General features: G+C 39.8%; 1 protein-coding gene across 1 annotated transcript; it reads left to right on the top strand.

Annotated features, from left to right (window-relative positions):
- The first annotated feature begins 6,566 nt into the window (after nt 1-6,566).
- LOC144972458 (uncharacterized) lies at nt 6,567-18,532 on the top strand. The gene is made up of 4 exons (XM_078913651.1): nt 6,567-6,709; nt 9,579-9,659; nt 11,570-11,683; nt 13,032-18,532. The coding sequence occupies exons 1-4, from the start codon at nt 6,706-6,708 to the stop codon at nt 13,913-13,915; spliced, it is 1,083 nt and encodes a 360-aa protein (XP_078769777.1). The 5' UTR covers nt 6,567-6,705; the 3' UTR covers nt 13,916-18,532.
- The last annotated feature ends 85 nt before the right edge of the window (nt 18,533-18,617 follow it).

The following is an 18,617-nucleotide window of genomic DNA, read 5'->3' on the forward strand; positions in this document are numbered from 1 at the left end:
TGGGTCTGCTGGTACTCTCGGTACAGCTCTTCCGACTCTGCTGTCCAGCAAGGGGTGTAGAATTTCCGTTTGCCCCGTGGAATAGAGCGTTGAGCGCTCTTAACCAGTAGCCTACTAAATCTGGTTATATTCTTGGACTTGGGAGGAATGGCAGGGCAGACCTGCTCGATATAGGAACTGAATTCCTCCCAGTCAGCCTTCCTGAAATTCCATCTGCAAAGTGGGAGAGACTGCACCCTCGGTATTGTCACCCCAGCTGTGACAAGGACCGGCCTGTGCTGGCTATGCGGAAAGTCCCCGAGGACTGTCCGCTTCACCTGCAACGGTTCACCGTTCGCGCCTTTCGTTACGAGGGTGAGGTCTGGAGTATACTCCTTCTTATGGCGGGTACCCCGAAGGTACCCTTGGCTGTAGGATCGTACACTAGGTGTAGATCATTACAGTCCATCCATGAGCGGAGTTGTCTTCCTGCCTCATTGCAGTCTCGGTAGCCCCATTCGTGATGGTGGCTATTAAAGTCTCCCAGACAGATGGAGGGATGGCTGACCACCGGTACCGGTGGTGTAGTCCAAGTCGCTCTAGGTGGTTTGTATATATTATGCAAACACAGTCCACCTACTTCCACGGAAATTCGGTTCACCCCATTGCTGTCCGTTACGCTCTCAATGACCCTTACCTTCGATGGCTCTTTAGCGTAAACGCTAACCCCTCCTTTGAGCCTCGAGGTGTCCTCGCGTTGGACCACCGTATAGCCTGGGATCTGGAATCGGGAAGATTGCGCGCCTGAATAAAGGTGGGTCTCCTGTAAAAGGAGGATATCAACGCAATGAACGGCCAATAGCTTTGATAAAAGCTCATTTTTTGCCATACTCTGGCTCTCGACGTTCAGGGACAATATACGCGTCAGCTCGCCATCCCCGCCGTCGCATTTTCCGATCGGCAGGCCGCGAATCGATTGATGCATGGGACGTTTGCTTTTTTCTCGGACGTGCCGACGACCCTGGCGACACGAACGGGGTATTATTTGGCTAGGCGGCAGACCGCTTCGCCATTGACGGGACTGATTGGGACTCGACATAAGGACAATAGTGTGGCGCCCGGGATAGGGCTGCTATTCGGGCACCGGGTTTGGATCAAATTTAGTCACACAACCGGGGCGAGCAGCTCATGTGGCTCGTTGGCTCGATACCCGGGATGGTCTCGTGACGGTCGACCGGGATTTACACCTTTGCCCTCCCGTGTGCCTCAAGCCCCCTCACCAACTGCAAGGTAAAGATCCACGAGGGGGACCGTACGGTGAAAATAGTGTGTCAGGCTATTTTCACCGTACGGTGAAAATCGTCCACCAATATATTACCGTACGGTGAAAAAAGCCTCCTACACTATTATCACAGTACGGTAAAAATCGTCCATCAAAATATTACCGTACGGTGATAAAAGTCTCCCACACTATTATCACCGTACGCTGAAAATCGTCCACAAAAATATTACGGGATGGTGAAAATAGTCTCCCACATATATCACCGTTCGGTGAAAATCGTCCACCAAGATATTACGGGATGGTGATAAAAGTCACCCACATATATCACCGTACGGTGAAAGGAAAGTCGCCCACCAAGATATTACCGTACGGTAAAAATAGTCTCCCACACTATTATCACCAAGATATTACCTTACATTGAAAATAGTCGGGCCCACTATTATCACCGTACAGTGAATAATATAGCCTTCCATACCATTATTACCGCACGGTAGCAGCTTCTTATGGTTCACACTATTATGTTATGACGATCGACCCAATCAGCAAAGTCCGGTCCGCATTCGTGCACCGTCGCGAACCCGCCCGGTAGCATCGTCACAACACACCTTTCGACTAGATGCTCTGCCGTTTCGGGTTCTTGCCCACAGCGTGGACATAAAGGACAGGAAATTCAATCCCTCGCGGGGGCGGGGACCTACACTCCTCTAAGCTTGGTGAGAAGTTGCCAGGCTTTGATACCAGTAAGAGGAGACACTGGGTAGCTGCGAATCGGCTTCGGTCGAGGAGCTGCCTAACGGCCGGTGCGTTACATCAGTGGGGTCTAACTTCCTGTCCTTTACCGCACGGTGAAAATAGTGTGTCAGGCTATTTTCACTGCAAGATGAAAATCGTCTCCCACACTATTATCGCCGTACAATGAACATAGCCTTCCACACCATTATAATGAATATATGTAGCCTCCAGCACTATTATCACCGTACACTGTATATAGCCGTCCACACCATTATCACCGTACGGTGAAAATCGTCCACAAAAATATTACGGTATGGTGAAAAAAGTCTCCCACATATATCACCGTACGGTGAAAATCGTCCACCAAGATATTACGGGATGGTGATAAAAGTCACCCACATATATCACCGTACGGTGAAAGGAAAGTCGTCCACCAAGATATTACCGTACGGTAAAAATAGTCTCCCACACTATTATCACCAAGATATTACCTTACATTGAAAATAGTCGGGCCCACTATTATCACCGTACAGTGAATAATATAGCCTTCCATACCATTATTACCGCACGGTGAAAATAGTGTGTCAGGCTATTTTCACTGCAAGATGAAAATCGTCTCCCACACTATTATCACCGTACAATGAACATAGCCTTCCACACCATTATAATGAATATATTATGTAGTCTCCCGCACTATTATCACCGTACACTGTATATAGCCTTCCACACCATTATCACCATACGGTGAAAATCGTCCACAAAAATATTACCGTACGGTGAAATAAGTCCCCTGCACTATTATCACCGTACGGTAACAAATATTACCATCATCATCATTGCCTTTTTCACCCTGGGTCAGGGTATAGGCCACAGACAAACAGTTTCCATCCTTCTCTATCCTGAGCCAACTTTTTTATCTCATTCCAGGTCTTACCACTTCTCTGTATATCAGCTTCTTTAATTCTTCTCCATGTTCCTCGTGGCCTTCCCCTTGATCTTCTGCCATGAGGGTTCCAGTCCAATACTTTCTTTGTTATAGTTGAGTCATTCTTTCTAAGCGTGTGTCCAATCCACCTCCATCGTCTTCTTCCTATATCCTCTCCCACTGGTTTCTGCTGTGTTCTTTTCTATACTTCTTCATTTTTTATTCTATCCATCCATTTTATTCTGAGTAGCTTACGCATGCACCTGTTTACGAAAATCTGTACCCTCCTTATACATGCCTGTGATGCGTTCCAAGTTTCACATCCATACAGTAGGACAGACTTCACGTTTGAGTTGAAAAGTCTTAGCTTTAGTTGAAGGGAGATATCTTTAGTTCTCCAAACTCTGTTCAAAGATGTGAATGCAGCCTGTGCCTTTCCTATTCGTGCTTTCACCTCTGCTTCCGTGCCTCCTTCCTTGTCAATTATACTTCCGAGATAGCAGAAAGTGTCTATATCTTCGAGTTCCTGATCTTTTACTTTGATCTGCTCCCTTTGACGCGTACCTATCCTCAAGACCTTTGACTTTGCAGGGTGAATTCTTAGACCAATTGATTCCGAGAGGCTGTTTATAATTGTGGTTTTTGCTTGCATCTGGTCCTGGGTGTGGGACAGAAGAGCCAGATCATCTGCAAAATCCAGATCATCCAACTGTGTCCAGGGGGTCCACTGTATCCCATTTCTTCTCCCTTTGGAGGTTTCCTTCATTAGCCAATCAATGGCAAGGATGAACAGGAATGGTGAGAGCAAGCATCCCTGCTTGACACCAGTCTTAATTTCAAAGCTGTCAGTAAGCTGATCTTCATGTACAACCCTGCAACTTGATCCTTCATACATTTCCATAATGAGGTTTACTATCTTTTCAGGGAGTCCATAATGTGCCAGAATTTTCCACAATGTTGCTCTGTCAATACTGTCGAAAGCCTTCTCGTAATCCAGAAAGTTGACAATAAGAGGAGAGTTCCATTCTATAGACTGTTCTACTATGACTCGCAGAGAGGCAATCTGGTCGGTGGTTGAACGGTTTTTCCGAAAACCTGCCTGTTCGTCCCGCAGTTTAGCATCTGTTGCATTCTTAATTCTCTCTAAAATAATACGGTTGAAAACCTTTCCTGGGATAGAAAGAAGAGTGATGCCTCGATAATTATTACAATTACTGAGGTCCCCTTTCTTTGGAAGCTTGATAAGATGTCTTTCCTTCCAATCCTTTGGGAATATCCCGTCATTCCAGATTCTCTCAAATAGTGGGTGCAGGGCCTCAGCATTTCTTTTCGCATCAACTTTTAGAGCCTCCGGTGGAATCTGGTCTGGTCCAGCAGCTTTCCCCCTTTTCATCTTGTTAATGGCACCCACAATCTCTGCTACCGATGGTGGATCACAGCTAATTGGTAGCTCATTCCTTGCAGGCAAAATTTCTGGCTAGTTGTCTGGTGGTGGTCTGTTCAGAAGGCAGTTGAAATGTTCCCTCCATCTTTTCCAAAAATAGTTTTCCCATCTTTGTCTTTGACTGGTACCTCTGGTTTCCCATATTTTCCAGCAAGTGTCTTGGTAGTTTGATAAAGGATCCTCATGTGTCCTCCAGTCGCTGCTGCTTCTGCTTTCTCTGCAAGTCTGTTCATAAATGCTTCCTTGTCTTTCTTCACAGATCTTTTGACTTCCTTAGCTATGGCTCGATACTGCTCTTGTGCATCCAGTCTTGAAGCCCTTGTTCGGCTTGCATTCACTTGTTCCTTCCTTGTTCTCCTCTTTTCAATAAGGTCCAAGGTGGTTGGACTTATCCATTCTTTATGTTCCGATTTCTTTACCCCCAATACCTCGTGGCAAGTTGTTATGTAGACTTCCTTGATCTTTGCCCAATATGACTCTACATCTATGTCCTCCTCGAGCTCAGTAAGAGGTTGGAATCTATTACTCAATTGTAGTTTGAATTCCTCATTCTTTTCCCCATCAAGTGCATTCACCTCGAATTTTCTTCTTGTATGTGATCTGGCCCCGTGTTTTCTGAGTCGGAGCTTAAGCTTTGCCAATAGCAGGTGGTGGTCTGATCCAACATCTGCCCCTCTCCGTACTGTCACATCTTCCAATGAACGTCTGAATCTACGAGAGATACAAAAATGATCAATCTGATTCTCTGTCACACCATCTGGTGAGACCCAAGTTGCTTTGTGGATCCTCTTATGGGGGAACACTGATCCTCCAATCACCAAACTGTTGAATGTACAGAAATTTGCAAATCTCTCTCCATTATCATTCATTTCTCCCATGCCATGACGTCCCATGATACCTTCATAGCCTACGTTATCCTGTCCCACTTTTGCATTAGCATCTCCAATCAATATGTTGATGTCTTTCCTTGGCAACTTGTCAATGACTTGTTGTAGCAGACCATAAAATGTATCTTTGTCCTCATCTGTTGCATCATTTGTTGGGGCATAGATCTGTACAATGTTCATGCTGATCTTCTTACTCCGTGTTGTAAAGGACGCCATGATGATCCTTTCTCCGCATTGTTCCCATCCTCTCAGTGACTTCTGGGCAAACTTGCTTAGAATTATTCCTACTACCTGTGTATGAATCCCGTCCCCTCTCCCTGAATATAAAATCTTCTCCCCAGACTTGAGGTGTTTCTGTCCGGATTGTATCCAGTGGGTTTCGCTTACTCCAAGTATATGCAGCCTGTATCTTCTCATCTCAGTCACAACTTGAGAGCTTTTTCCTGCTTCATACATGGTGCGAACGTTCCACGACGCAATTCGAAGCTGCTTGTTTGGCGAAGACGTCATCGGGTCAGCAGAGTCCTTTCGGCTTTGTCTGTTGTCCTTCATAAATTCTGTAATTCCAGAAACTCTTCGGTCGCCCAAGCTAAAAAAAGGATTTAGTTTGTCTGTCTGTGTTTCTGTAACGGTTTGAGTTTAACGGAAAGGGGTGTTAACCCTTTGCCAACCCCCAACCTGGAGGACCAGGTGACTCAAAGATAGGGGAATCACACACCATTAGTCGCCTTTTACGACACGCTGGCTTGGCGTTGGGCTATTCTTGACCCTCTCAGTTGAGGGACCCCGGACACCACACGGGGTAAAAATATTACCATACGGTGATAAAAGTCTCCCACACTATTATCACCGTACGCTGAAAATCGTCCACCAAAATATTACGGGACGGTGAAAAGTTTACCACTACCACACTATTCTCACCTTACGGTGAAAATCGTCCATGTAGATATTACTCGTACGGTGAATAAAGTCTCCCACATTATTATCACCGTACGGGGAAAATCGTCTACCAAAATATTACGGGACGGTGAAAAAAGTCTCCCACACTATTATCACCGTACACTGAAAATCGTCCGCCAAGATATTACGGTACGACGAACAAAGTCTCCCACACTATTATCACCGTACACTGAAAATCGTCCACCATAATATTACGGGACGGTGAAAAAAGTCTCCCAAACTATCATCATCGTACGGTGAAAATCGTTCACCAAGATATTACCGTACAGTGAAAATAGCGGCTTCCTAATTAAAATGCGAACGGAGCGATATTTTTTATAGACTGATGATGATTATAAAGTGTTCAAACTACCATGCAACTCACAACTCAAGATTCTAATATGAATGAATGCCGAATGCTCCACTTCAAATTTCAAGCTCATTTACTTCTCGTACAAGATAATCGTCACAACAAATTTGATTTTGTGATCAAAATTCCCATTATTGTTTGATACTCATGGGTATGTTGCTAAAAGCTTTCAAACTCTTTCGTCCTGATTCTGATTGACTTGGGTCTCTTCTTGATTGATAAGTACAGTAGTAGTAGAGTTTTTAATTCAGAAAAGTGAGTGGAGCAGGCACTTATGTTGGTAACAACAAGATATGAAGTGAATAGAAAAGTGCCAGAAGACAATAGAGAATAAAAAATTTTTTTTCGCGGCGGTGGTGGGGTTTGAACCTGCGACCTTATTGGTACGACAACTCCGCCTGGCAGGTGAGAGCGTGGCTCTACCGTGTGAGCTATCCACGAACACAAAAATATTCGTTTCAAACTCAAAGTCATTACTAGATCCCTCTCTCACCCACTTCTTGAGACCGCCGATTCGTTCGTACACCACCATCGCGAATAATTTTGACCAGCAGTTAAGCCCAATAGCCAATATTCTCAACACAAACATATAACATAGAAACGATTGAGACATTGAGTATGCTCCGGTGTATGGGGTGAATTTTTAATTCAGAAAAGTGAGTGGAGCAGGCACTTATGTTGGTAACAACAAGATATGAAGTGAATAGAAAAGTGCCAGAAGACAATAGAGAATAAAAAATTTTTTTCGCGGCGGTGGTGGGGTTTGAACCTGCGACCTTATTGGTACGACAACTCCGCCTGGCAGGTGAGAGCGTGGCTCTACCGTGTGAGCTATCCACGAACACAAAAATATTCGTTTCAAACTCAAAGTCATTACTAGATCCCTCTCTCACCCACTTCTTGAGACCGCCGATTCGTTCGTACACCACCATCGCGAATAATTTTGACCAGCAGTTAAGCCCAATAGCCAATATTCTCAACACAAACATATAACATAGAAACGATTGAGACATTGAGTATGCTCCGGTGTATGGGGTGAATTTTTAATTCAGAAAAGTGAGTGGAGCAGGCACTTATGTTGGTAACAACAAGATATGAAGTGAATAGAAAAGTGCCAGAAGACAATAGAGAATAAAAAATTTTTCGCGGCGGTGGTGGGGTTTGAACCTGCGACCTTATTGGTACGACAACTCCGCCTGGCAGGTGAGAGCGTGGCTCTACCGTGTGAGCTATCCACGAACACAAAAATATTCGTTTCAAACTCAAAGTCATTACTAGATCCCTCTCTCACCCACTTCTTGAGACCGCCGATTCGTTCGTACACCACCATCGCGAATAATTTTGACCAGCAGTTAAGCCCAATAGCCAATATTCTCAACACAAACATATAACATAGAAACGATTGAGACATTGAGTATGCTCCGGTGTATGGGGTGAATTTTTAATTCAGAAAAGTGAGTGGAGCAGGCACTTATGTTGGTAACAACAAGATATGAAGTGAATAGAAAAGTGCCAGAAGACAATAGAGAATAAAAAATTTTTTATTCTCTATTGTCTTCTGGCACTTTTCTATTCACTTCATATCTTGTTGTTACCAACATAAGTGCCTGCTCCACTCACTTTTCTGAATTAAAAATTCACCCCATACACCGGAGCATACTCAATGTCTCAATCGTTTCTATGTTATATGTTTGTGTTGAGAATATTGGCTATTGGGCTTAACTGCTGGTCAAAATTATTCGCGATGGTGGTGTACGAACGAATCGGCGGTCTCAAGAAGTGGGTGAGAGAGGGATCTAGTAATGACTTTGAGTTTGAAACGAATATTTTTGTGTTCGTGGATAGCTCACACGGTAGAGCCACGCTCTCACCTGCCAGGCGGAGTTGTCGTACCAATAAGGTCGCAGGTTCAAACCCCACCACCGCCGCGAAAAATTTTTTATTCTCTATTGTCTTCTGGCACTTTTCTATTCACTTCATATCTAGTAGTAGTAGAGCTCGCTTATAACCAGAACCTTCATTCCAATTCCACGCATATATATATATTAGAAGAAAAAAATTTCCCTTTATTCATCCCAAAGGAGAAATGTGTCTCTAGGGTCTATTCCAAAACGAATAACCGTAGTGCATCCAGGGCGAGGTGACTTGCTCAAGGCCACACAGCGCTGGGGCGGGTGATCGAACTCAGTACCTTTCGGGTACGCAGCAGCAAGTTGTGACTGGAAATTGCCGTTCGCGTTTTAGGGGGTTCAATTAAAGATGCATAACTTCGTTATAAAGAGGAATATCGCAGATATTTTGGTATCACTATTATCATCTTTCAATTTCCTTTTAAATGGTGCCAAATAAGGAAAAATCCATAAAAAATTCCAGAAGTTATATGCAGTTGAAATTTGGCAATTTTCAAATGCATTAATTTTTATATTTACCACTACTACAACATCCATCACATTATAATCACTGTAATAATATCAATAGCCACCACATCATCATCGTCACTACGATCATCATTACAATGATCCCTAATAATACAGCCACCATCACCACACCATTGTCATCATTACTGCTAGAACTGCAACCACCGCTCCACATGATCATCATTACTACCACCACTATTAACACCACCACCACTACAACATCAACAATCAAAGTTTTCCATGATAGATTTTTGATGATGTTCTCCAGATTTCATTAAACCAGAATAGATGGGTGTTTCAACATTTTCACTTTTAATTTTACTGACAGATTCTAGAAAGAAAAAAAAGAATGGATGAAGTATGTTGATATGGTGAATCAATAGACATGTGATATTTAGATGTGCAGAATTGTTTATTTTTATGCATTAATCAATCCATTTCTGTATTTTATTTACTTAATAATATCTTTATTTATTTGGTTATTTATTTATTATCATATTTATTCATTCACTCCTTTATTTTTTAATTTATATCTGGGTAGATTAAGTGGATTTTTCACTGATTGTTTAAATTACAATGTATTTGTTCGGTTATTCCTAACAGAGACTACATATTTGAAAACAGATGGTAAGAGCCAAAAACAGCTTTATCTGAGGATTAAAGTGTGGGACCTTCTTAAACAAAGTGAGTTTTATCTTTGAAGTGGTTGGGTAAGGGGGGGGGGGGGGTGACCTCAAACCCAGTACATTGATATATCATCCTATGCCCATCAAACTGCTTTCTCTCCTTATACTTATAACTTCAAATCAGCTTCTTACAATTGTCCCCTTCCAATTTGCTGCTGAAAAGGGACAATTTTAATTGTCCAACAGTCGGTCATCATCAAAGTAAGTCGAGTAGGCTCCGCCCACTCAAAGCACACTCAAATTTGACAATGACCGTCCCCATAAAAGAGCTTTTTTTGTCTTCAATCATTTAAAACGATGGTTCATAAAATGCAAAGTAGTGAAATGGGACGGTCAAGTGAGTGAGTGGTCATACCATTCATCATAGAGGTGTGAACAATAGAATTTACCTGTATCTTCTGTTAGTGTCTATCATGACAGCCATTTGGGTGTGTGGTTGAACCAGTCATCATAGAGATGTGAACAATAGAATTTATCATAATCAATTGTCTATGTCAGCGACTGCAATCGTCACGTTCATGGTCATGGGTCAATAGCCACGATACACGGCAAATAGGTCACCAACAGACAGTTGTAAACTGCTAAACTAAAGCTAAATTTTCACTGAGTGATCACGCTAGAAATGCTGAGTCAATAAACATTTTTCATGATGTTCTGCTTTGAACTCAGATGACGGAGGATAAGCTGATGTCACAAGTGGAATACGACGGCAATCTACAATGTTCTGGTGCCTTCACAGATGAAAAGTAAATTGAACATGTAGAGAAAGAGAAAAAAAAAAACACATAAAATTGAAGAGCACAAAAGTTTATGGATCAGTCAAGTGGCTTCAGAAGTAACCGAAAAGAGACATCAAATAAGTCTCACTGATTACTATGGCTTTAAACATAAAATGAAAAAAGACAAAACGAAGAAAAATTAAAAAAAAAAAAATTGAATGCAGCCAATGGTAAACCTGAATAATTGCTTAATTTCATGACCGCGCTTAAATCGGAATGCAGCTTAATTGAGACAATTTGTTGGGAACCGAGCCGTCTCAATAAAGCGGCTTAGACTGTATTATTATTATTATTATTATTATTATTATTATTATTATTATTATTATTATTGTTATTAAAAAAAAATAATAATAACTCTCTTTATTCATCCCTAAGGGGATTTTTAAAAATTTAGGGTCTATTCTATGAGAAGACTGGAATATCCCAGGCATCAGCCGCAGTGTAGCGCCACAAATTGAGCTAAGGCTAGATGGCTTGCTCAAGGCCACACAGTGCGGCGGATAGTCAAACTCGGTACTTTTTGGGTACGAAGCAAAGACCATACTGCTGCATGTCGCTAAGCCATGCTGTCCCATTAATATCATTATTATTATTATTATTATTATTATTATTATTATTATTATTATTATTATTATTATTATTACTGTTATTGTTATTATTATTATTGTTATTATTTTCTATAGGAAAGGCAATAAGCCTTTGTTACCATGAATTTTATTTCATAGAAATTGGTGTTAATTGTGCGGCTATGTGGTCTAGTTGTATGAATCTCACTTTTGGATTTAAAAAAGTCCTGGTTCAACCCTAGTTGAGTCCTTGGAAAAATCTCTTTACTCACATACTCTTACTGTACTGAGGAGTAATATGAGTACCTGGCCATTAACAGAGTTGTCTCTGTCGTAAAAATTGTAATATTGCCTAAAAGGCAACATATCTCCTTCTACATGTTAAGTGTTGCCGTTGGTCAGGGACTCTTTGTAAAGTGCTTTGAGCATGTTTAGTGGATATAGCGTAATATTAAAGCTCAAGTTGCTTTTTAAAAATTTCCTATCCATTGTTATCCAGTCTGTTAAGTACTTCTGGATTTTTTACAATAACATTCTTTCATTTTTTCATGTGTTCATTCCAGCTGGCTATGCAAGTCTGGCTACAGAATCGACTGTGAGTCAGATGATTGAGATGGTGATGAATGGCAAACTGGAAACAGAGGAACAGCTTGCTGGTCTTCTTGGTATCAAATCTGGTAAGAGTTTCAAGCAAGGATTTTTTGTAAAAATTGCAATTAAGTTTCGATTCCTGGGCTTACATTTAGAGATTGACATTTTGAATATCACATGAAATTTACAGACCAAATTCTTTTTTTCATACTGGCAAATTCCTTTGCTCTTTTCAGTCACGGTAAAAAAACTCTGACTTAAAATTAAGAGTGTTTATTTTAACAATGTGATGTGTCACATTCACATGAAGGAAATACTCAATATTGACAATCAGTGGCAAAACTTCAAATTATGCTCTTCATGTTAAGAAAAGTACAGTCCAACCCGGTTTATTGGGACAACTCAGTTCCCAGCAAATTGTCCTAATTCAGCGGTGGTCATGAAATTGAGCAATTTTTCAGATTTACCATAGTCCATTGCATTTATCTGTTGTAATCACTTTACCTGTCAGTTATTGCAACAACGTTTATAAGACAGTGACATTTCACGTCTTAATGAAAAACAAACAACACCTAAATCTTCCTTTAACAATGAGACATATATCTAACTGCACAAAACAATTGACAAATATTCCACTCAAAAAGGTTGCATAAGTAAGCAACAGATTAAGAATGCCTTGTCGACCCATTTATCTCATTGAACAACCTATTTGGTGGTGACGACCTTGAACAAACAAAGCCATCACTTATTACCCATCACACGATTGGTCAAGTTTTTTGCAAACCTAGCATCATGGCCATTGTCCTATGACCATGACAATGATGGAAGATGACACTGACAATGGATACAGGTACATTCTATTGTTCACATCTCTGTCATGACTATGACAAACAATTCAACCGCACGTCCGATTGGCTGATGCGATAGACACCAACTGGGGATACCAGTAAATTCTATTGTTCACAACCGGTTGACCCACCTTTTAGACTGATCTGCATTTTATGAACCACTATTTCAAATGATTGAAAACAAGGAAAAAGCTCTTTTATGGGGCGGTCATTGTCAAATTTCATCCCCATTAAGTGGCTGGGAATTGGAAAGGGTATAACTTTTTATATCGAAAGAATTCCGTCCCCAAGGAATGATCTCAATAAAGTAGCTTTCCCAATTAAGCAGCATCCCCAATACTGGCTTGGACTGTGCTAACACTGATATTAAATCATGTACAGAACATTGCTTTACCTTACTGCCTAAAGGAATATTTACAGAAATTAAATGAGATGCCATTCATGAAGACCATTTTTCTTCCCAAGCTTCTATCTTCTTCGGGATTTTTAAAGAACTATCTTATTTTATTATTTGTCGGGGTATAGATTTGGATATTTGTAAAATTGTGTGATAAATAAACTTTTAATAATTATTTCTATCTTGCAGAACACAAGGGTGTAGATGTTGAAGACCATGACAATTCTTTGGATGAGAGAATTCTTGAGGACTCTCATATTGAAATTGATATTGATCAGTCGACTGTCAGTTGTGTTGAATTAGCCAGCATTTCTGAAAATGGCATCAAATTGAAGTGTGATACAACTTTTGAAAAACCTTCCACATCTCAGACTAAACTCGATAAAGTATGCTGTGAAGACAGAAAAAAGAAGATATTTAAAAAAGAAAAGAAATTACATAATTCTTGTAGCATAAATATTTCTTCATATTCAGGTTTAGAGTTGAACAAAACGAGGATAGGAAAGAAGTGTCATAGGTACGAAACAAGGCAAAATTCACCTTTTCGTAGCACTGAAATCAAAAATTCCATTCCAGTTCAGAAAAAAGGATATAAGTCTAAAAAGTCAAATTTTCAGTTGGGATTAGAAAATGACAATGAATGTCCTACTTGTGGAAAGACATTTAATGACCATTCTGCAATGAGAACTCATTTATTAACTCATACTACAGCAAAGCCATATCCATGTCTTACTTGTGGAAAAGCATTTTCTTGCAAGTCAAATTTGTATAGACACTCAAGAACCCATTCTGGAAAAAAGCCATATATGTGTCTTACCTGTAGAAAAACATTTACTAGAAATGAAACCTTATATGATCACTCAAGGGGCCATTTTGGAGAAAAGCCGTATAAATGTCTTCCTTGTGGAAAGTCATTTGCTCATCGTCCAAGCCTGCGTCAACACTCAAGAACCCATTCTGGAGAAAAGTCATATCGATGCCGTATTTGTGGGAAAGCATTTGTTCAAAATTCATCCATGAATCGTCACTTAAAGATTCATTCTCGAAAAAAGTCATATTCTTTGTCAGCCTGAAGCTTTGGAAAAATTCCAACGTGATTTTGCTGCACTGTGAAAAAAAAAAGAGGATAATTTCTTTCCTGAGCCCGATTTTTAGATAGCAATAACATTAAAAATGAGACTCTCCTGTCCAAAATTGATTTCATGTATAACTTCAATTCTGGAAGTTTCATGGGAACTATTCTCTTTAAACATTTTACATTTTGTTGAAAAGTGCTTATAGACCTGTAAATTCTCAGTTTCTCAGTCAACTGAAATCAGTCAATTCGTCAAATTCAAATATTTTTAAAGAAGGAAAGAAAGAATTGAATAAAGAAAGAATTCATGAATTGTAGTTGAATCGTTAATTAGGAATGTTCCACGGTGCTACGCATAGCTCAAGGGCCGTTTATATTAACGATGGATATATTGCCAAGGCTAAGTGACGCTTTTTAGAATTGCTGTGTCTGAACACATCCCCTTCGTGAAATTATTTTTTCACTTTCCAAACCTGTCGTGATTCCAATGGTAACCAATTTTAACTGAGCGGCTGAGCGATAAATTTCACTGTTTTGTCTAAGCCAAAATTGACCACATTTACCTGAAGGGAAGTAAAAGTATGAAAAAGAAAAATTCGAACATCAAATCGAAAGTTAAATGATTGCTACAAGCACATCTCGATTGCCTCATATTGAAAACAAACTGGTTGACCGTTTCTAGTTTCTTCACTGATTGGGTACCTAATTATAAGGAACAATGGTAAGTAGCCTAATTACTTCCCACGCAAATGAGTTTTCTGACATTTTTTTGCTCAGTCGAGCTTGCTGTTTACTATTCATTTCAATTCTTTGAATTTTTCCGTTACGAATTACGAAGAGTTTCAGTCAATTTTTATAGAGCTCATTTACAGGTCTATGCTTATCACAATATTTTTCATTGAGATTCAGATGTGCATTCACCATTGGAGGTTGGGTTTGAAGAATATTTGTAGCTTTATCATATTCGCCCAAATCTTTTTTTATTTTTGGACAGAAAATATGGAGATGATTGCTGACACTTTTTGGTGAATCTTATGGAAATGCTGCCACTCATAGTGTAGATATTTACCTACACGATGCAATGTAAATGTACACCTTATTACCTACTTTTATATCACTGGTATTTTTTGGTTGGTTCGTAAAGAATCAAACTCTCCCCTTAATTTATGGTACTACAAGTGGCCCTTTATTGTCACGAAGTGTAATACATGGGCGGTAAGTAATAAACAAAGATGCACAATGTAACAAACACACCAACAGGGGAAGAGAGAGAGAGAGAGAGAGAGAAAGTGTGCGGAAGGGAGGGAAGGAGCTGAAACAAAGAAAAAAAGAAACTGATTTTGATCACATTTTGGGCTGGTTCTATGAATTGAGAAGACGACTTTCAACACCGCATTTTCATCATTCAGAAAAATGCAATTTTTTGTAATTTATTTAATGACTGAAAGAGGCAAATATTTGTCTTGTTTGCCTCATGGAGCAATGCCCTGAATTTTTTTGAAACTTCAAAATTTCTTTCTTTCCTCTTCTTCTTCTTCTTCTTCTTCTTCTTCTTCTTCTTCTTCTTCTTCTTCTTCTTCTTCTTCTTCTTCTTCCTCCCATAGTGGGCAGGGAGGTACATGCTGTGTCTTCTATCCCCCCATACTCGTTTTCCAATTGTTTCCTGTCGTTGTCTTGGAATGAGATTATTAGTTTTGTACGGGCGACCTGGCTGAGGAAACAGTCGAATGTATAGTTATAGTTTGGGAGATGATATTTTTTCCCTTGTAAATCATCTCTCTGTTATGCATTGTATTATGTTTTAGTTTACATATTATATTAGAGTGTGTTCCTCTTAGTTTGGACCTGTGCTTGTGTCTGGATGGGACTTTTAGGTGATCTCAAACTAAGTACTTTGACGGTGTGCTCTTGGAATCTACATCTGTTCCCTATTTGAACCAATTCCCCTTTGTCTCACCTTTTCTTTTGTGCTTTAATTGTAATTCCAGAACTTTTTACTTTCCCATTTCTTCCTTTTTACTGGCGTTGATATGACTATGACCTTAATGTATTGCAAGCGCCGTAAAACCCTTAAAAACACAAACTCCTCTTCTTCTTCCTTTTAAGTCTGTAACTTCAAATTTTGAAGATTCCACAGACCACAGTATTTTTCTATCATTGGAGATATGAGACTATTCCACTGTCTTGATGGTATGTTGAGGGTATGAACGAGTACAAGTGGGCATCCACTCTTTTGTGGGGAACCATCAACTTAAATGACTTCCTCTTATTTTGTTGAATATCACCGAGGGCAGAATATTGTTACTTTGTCACGCTTTCTTCTCTGTTGTAGTGGTTCGAGATTTAAATCAGTTTCATGTTTTTTATCTTTGTTGTTTGGATTTATAAATTTCACTGGTCAGTTTTGTATTTGTTCGATTCCCTGGATTTCTTCTGATTTGTGGTGAGGGTCCCAGACAGAGCTGCTATATTGTAGTGTATGTCTAACAAAGGCTTTGTAGCACTTTAATTTTATTTCCCTCCCACTGTCGTATAAGTAACGTGTCCAAATAGATTGCCTGAAAGTGGTAACTTATTTTTCATCTGGATGTGACTTAGTGGGTTTGAAATTCATTTCTTCAATTTCTCTAGCAGATAAAGTTACACAAAGGAGTTGCTGTGACCAAGAGAGCAGTTGATTGGACTGCAGACCTTGTGGTCCAGTTTCTAACCCAAGTAGGTCCATTACATGACACTTTTGATGGTACTACCAACAAATGCTTGCAATTAGTTTGCCTTCACGACTCTCTTCTGAATGCAGTCACACCTGAGCTTTTTTAAATTACAACACTTTTCCGCAGTTTTAAGTAATAATACCACGGAAGTCGTCACATTTGCAGGTATAGTAGGTATAACCAGCAATATAAGGATTGCTATTTTTATACAGGGTTTCCTGTAGTAAAGCAATGTGAACTTCCTTTTCCTTTAATAATTTCTTCAGCTCTGTCTTTTTATTCCTGATTCCACAAATGTTAAGTTGTAAAATATTCAAATGTTTGTCGATTTTCTCAGTTTTAAGACCAGCTGGCCAAAACTTACTGAAGATGTTGAAGGATGCACATTTGTATATCTTCTTTTTTCAATAGCGACAATGCTAGTCAGTGGAATTGAGGGGTAAAACTTGTTGACATTAATAACATGATCCTTCCAACAACAATGTGTCAACAACTCTTTGTGCAAGTCTGCCATCTTGCTTTGATATTCTTATTAATCTCAAATTCCCAAATATAGTTTCGGTAATCCGGAAGAATTGCTCACTAAATAAACCGCAAGATATTTGCATATTTTCTAAAACATCTCTCAATGCCACCGTACCATCATTAAATATCAGCACTGGCAGCCTCACAGAGATTTCAACAGTTCTTTTGGACAAATTTTCCATAAAACTTTTCAACGACTCGTTAGCATTTTGCGTAAACCCGTCAAGGCACTTACGTAAAAGGTCGAGACTCATTGACTCACCAATCTGCCAATACTGCAAAGGGGCACGTCAAACCATCGATCATCTGGTCCTGCAATGCCCAGTAACAAAATTAGAAGGGGGGTATGAAACGATCTTTGAAGCCGGAGATGACCTGACATCATGGATCGACAAACATAATCTGGAGGTGTAGCCATACGCTACTACTACTACCCGCCTTACGACAACTTTCAACCTGAGACTTCACAACAGCCTCATGAATAGTCTCTTTTATTTTCTTAAAACTAGACTTCTGAACAGCAGGGGGTAAATTCATCATACCACAAAATCCTTGAAGTCCCCTATGCCCACCACCCACGTGCCGCATCGTGATTGCTGCTACGATTCACGGAATGAACAGTAAGGCTACCAGACTCATTTACATTTATAAGAGGATCAGATGAAAATAGAGCTAACTGCTTAGAAGGGCAATTTGTGGTATCACAAACAAAAACAAACATACTTCCTAACCCACGATGCTCACTTTCTTTCAGTTTACTATAATACCCATTACACACAGGTCTGGAAGAAATTTGTTCTTTTAAAATGCTGAGATCAATAGTTCTAAACCCACTCTCATTTTCATGTTCCTCTACTACTTGATATAGCATGTCGTTATCATCAGAATCTGATTCTGATAGCTCTTCCATCACATCATACACATTGCACAATGTTACTTCACTTCGAGAATTGGGCATGGCAGGCTGTTTTTCCAAATACATTTGATTGACTACATAACTCTCATTAGCACATTCCAAAACAGCTCCATCACTCTGATAAACTACACTACTGTCACTACTAACACTAACAGCACCTTTTTTCTTATTATTTGTAAACCGATTAGGCCTACCATGAAATTTATGTTTCCTTGGTCTGATACCACTGCGAGAACGATTTACACTCAAATCGCCTTCAGAATATTTCTTGGAATTCATTATGAAAAGATTTTTGATCAGAAACTGGCTTCAAAACACAGTATTCTTGAAGAACGCTATTTAAAAAGGATGCTTTGAATTTCTCTCTTTGTTTATAAAAGACAAAAATAGAACTAACGCGAAGATGACCGCTCATTGTATTTTTATATTAGCAAACAATCATTCCTAACCTCAAAAAAAACGAAAGTCAAAATTCTAGATTTTTTTTTTGCTTGCTAACCCCTAGACGAGGTGTGAAAAAATATTGAATAACTAAAAATCTACTG

This window comes from Berghia stephanieae, chromosome 5, assembly GCF_034508935.2.
Source record: "Berghia stephanieae isolate SIO BIC M18660-M18661 chromosome 5, UCSD_Bste_1.3, whole genome shotgun sequence".
Classification (NCBI taxonomy): Eukaryota; Metazoa; Mollusca; class Gastropoda; order Nudibranchia; family Aeolidiidae; genus Berghia; species Berghia stephanieae.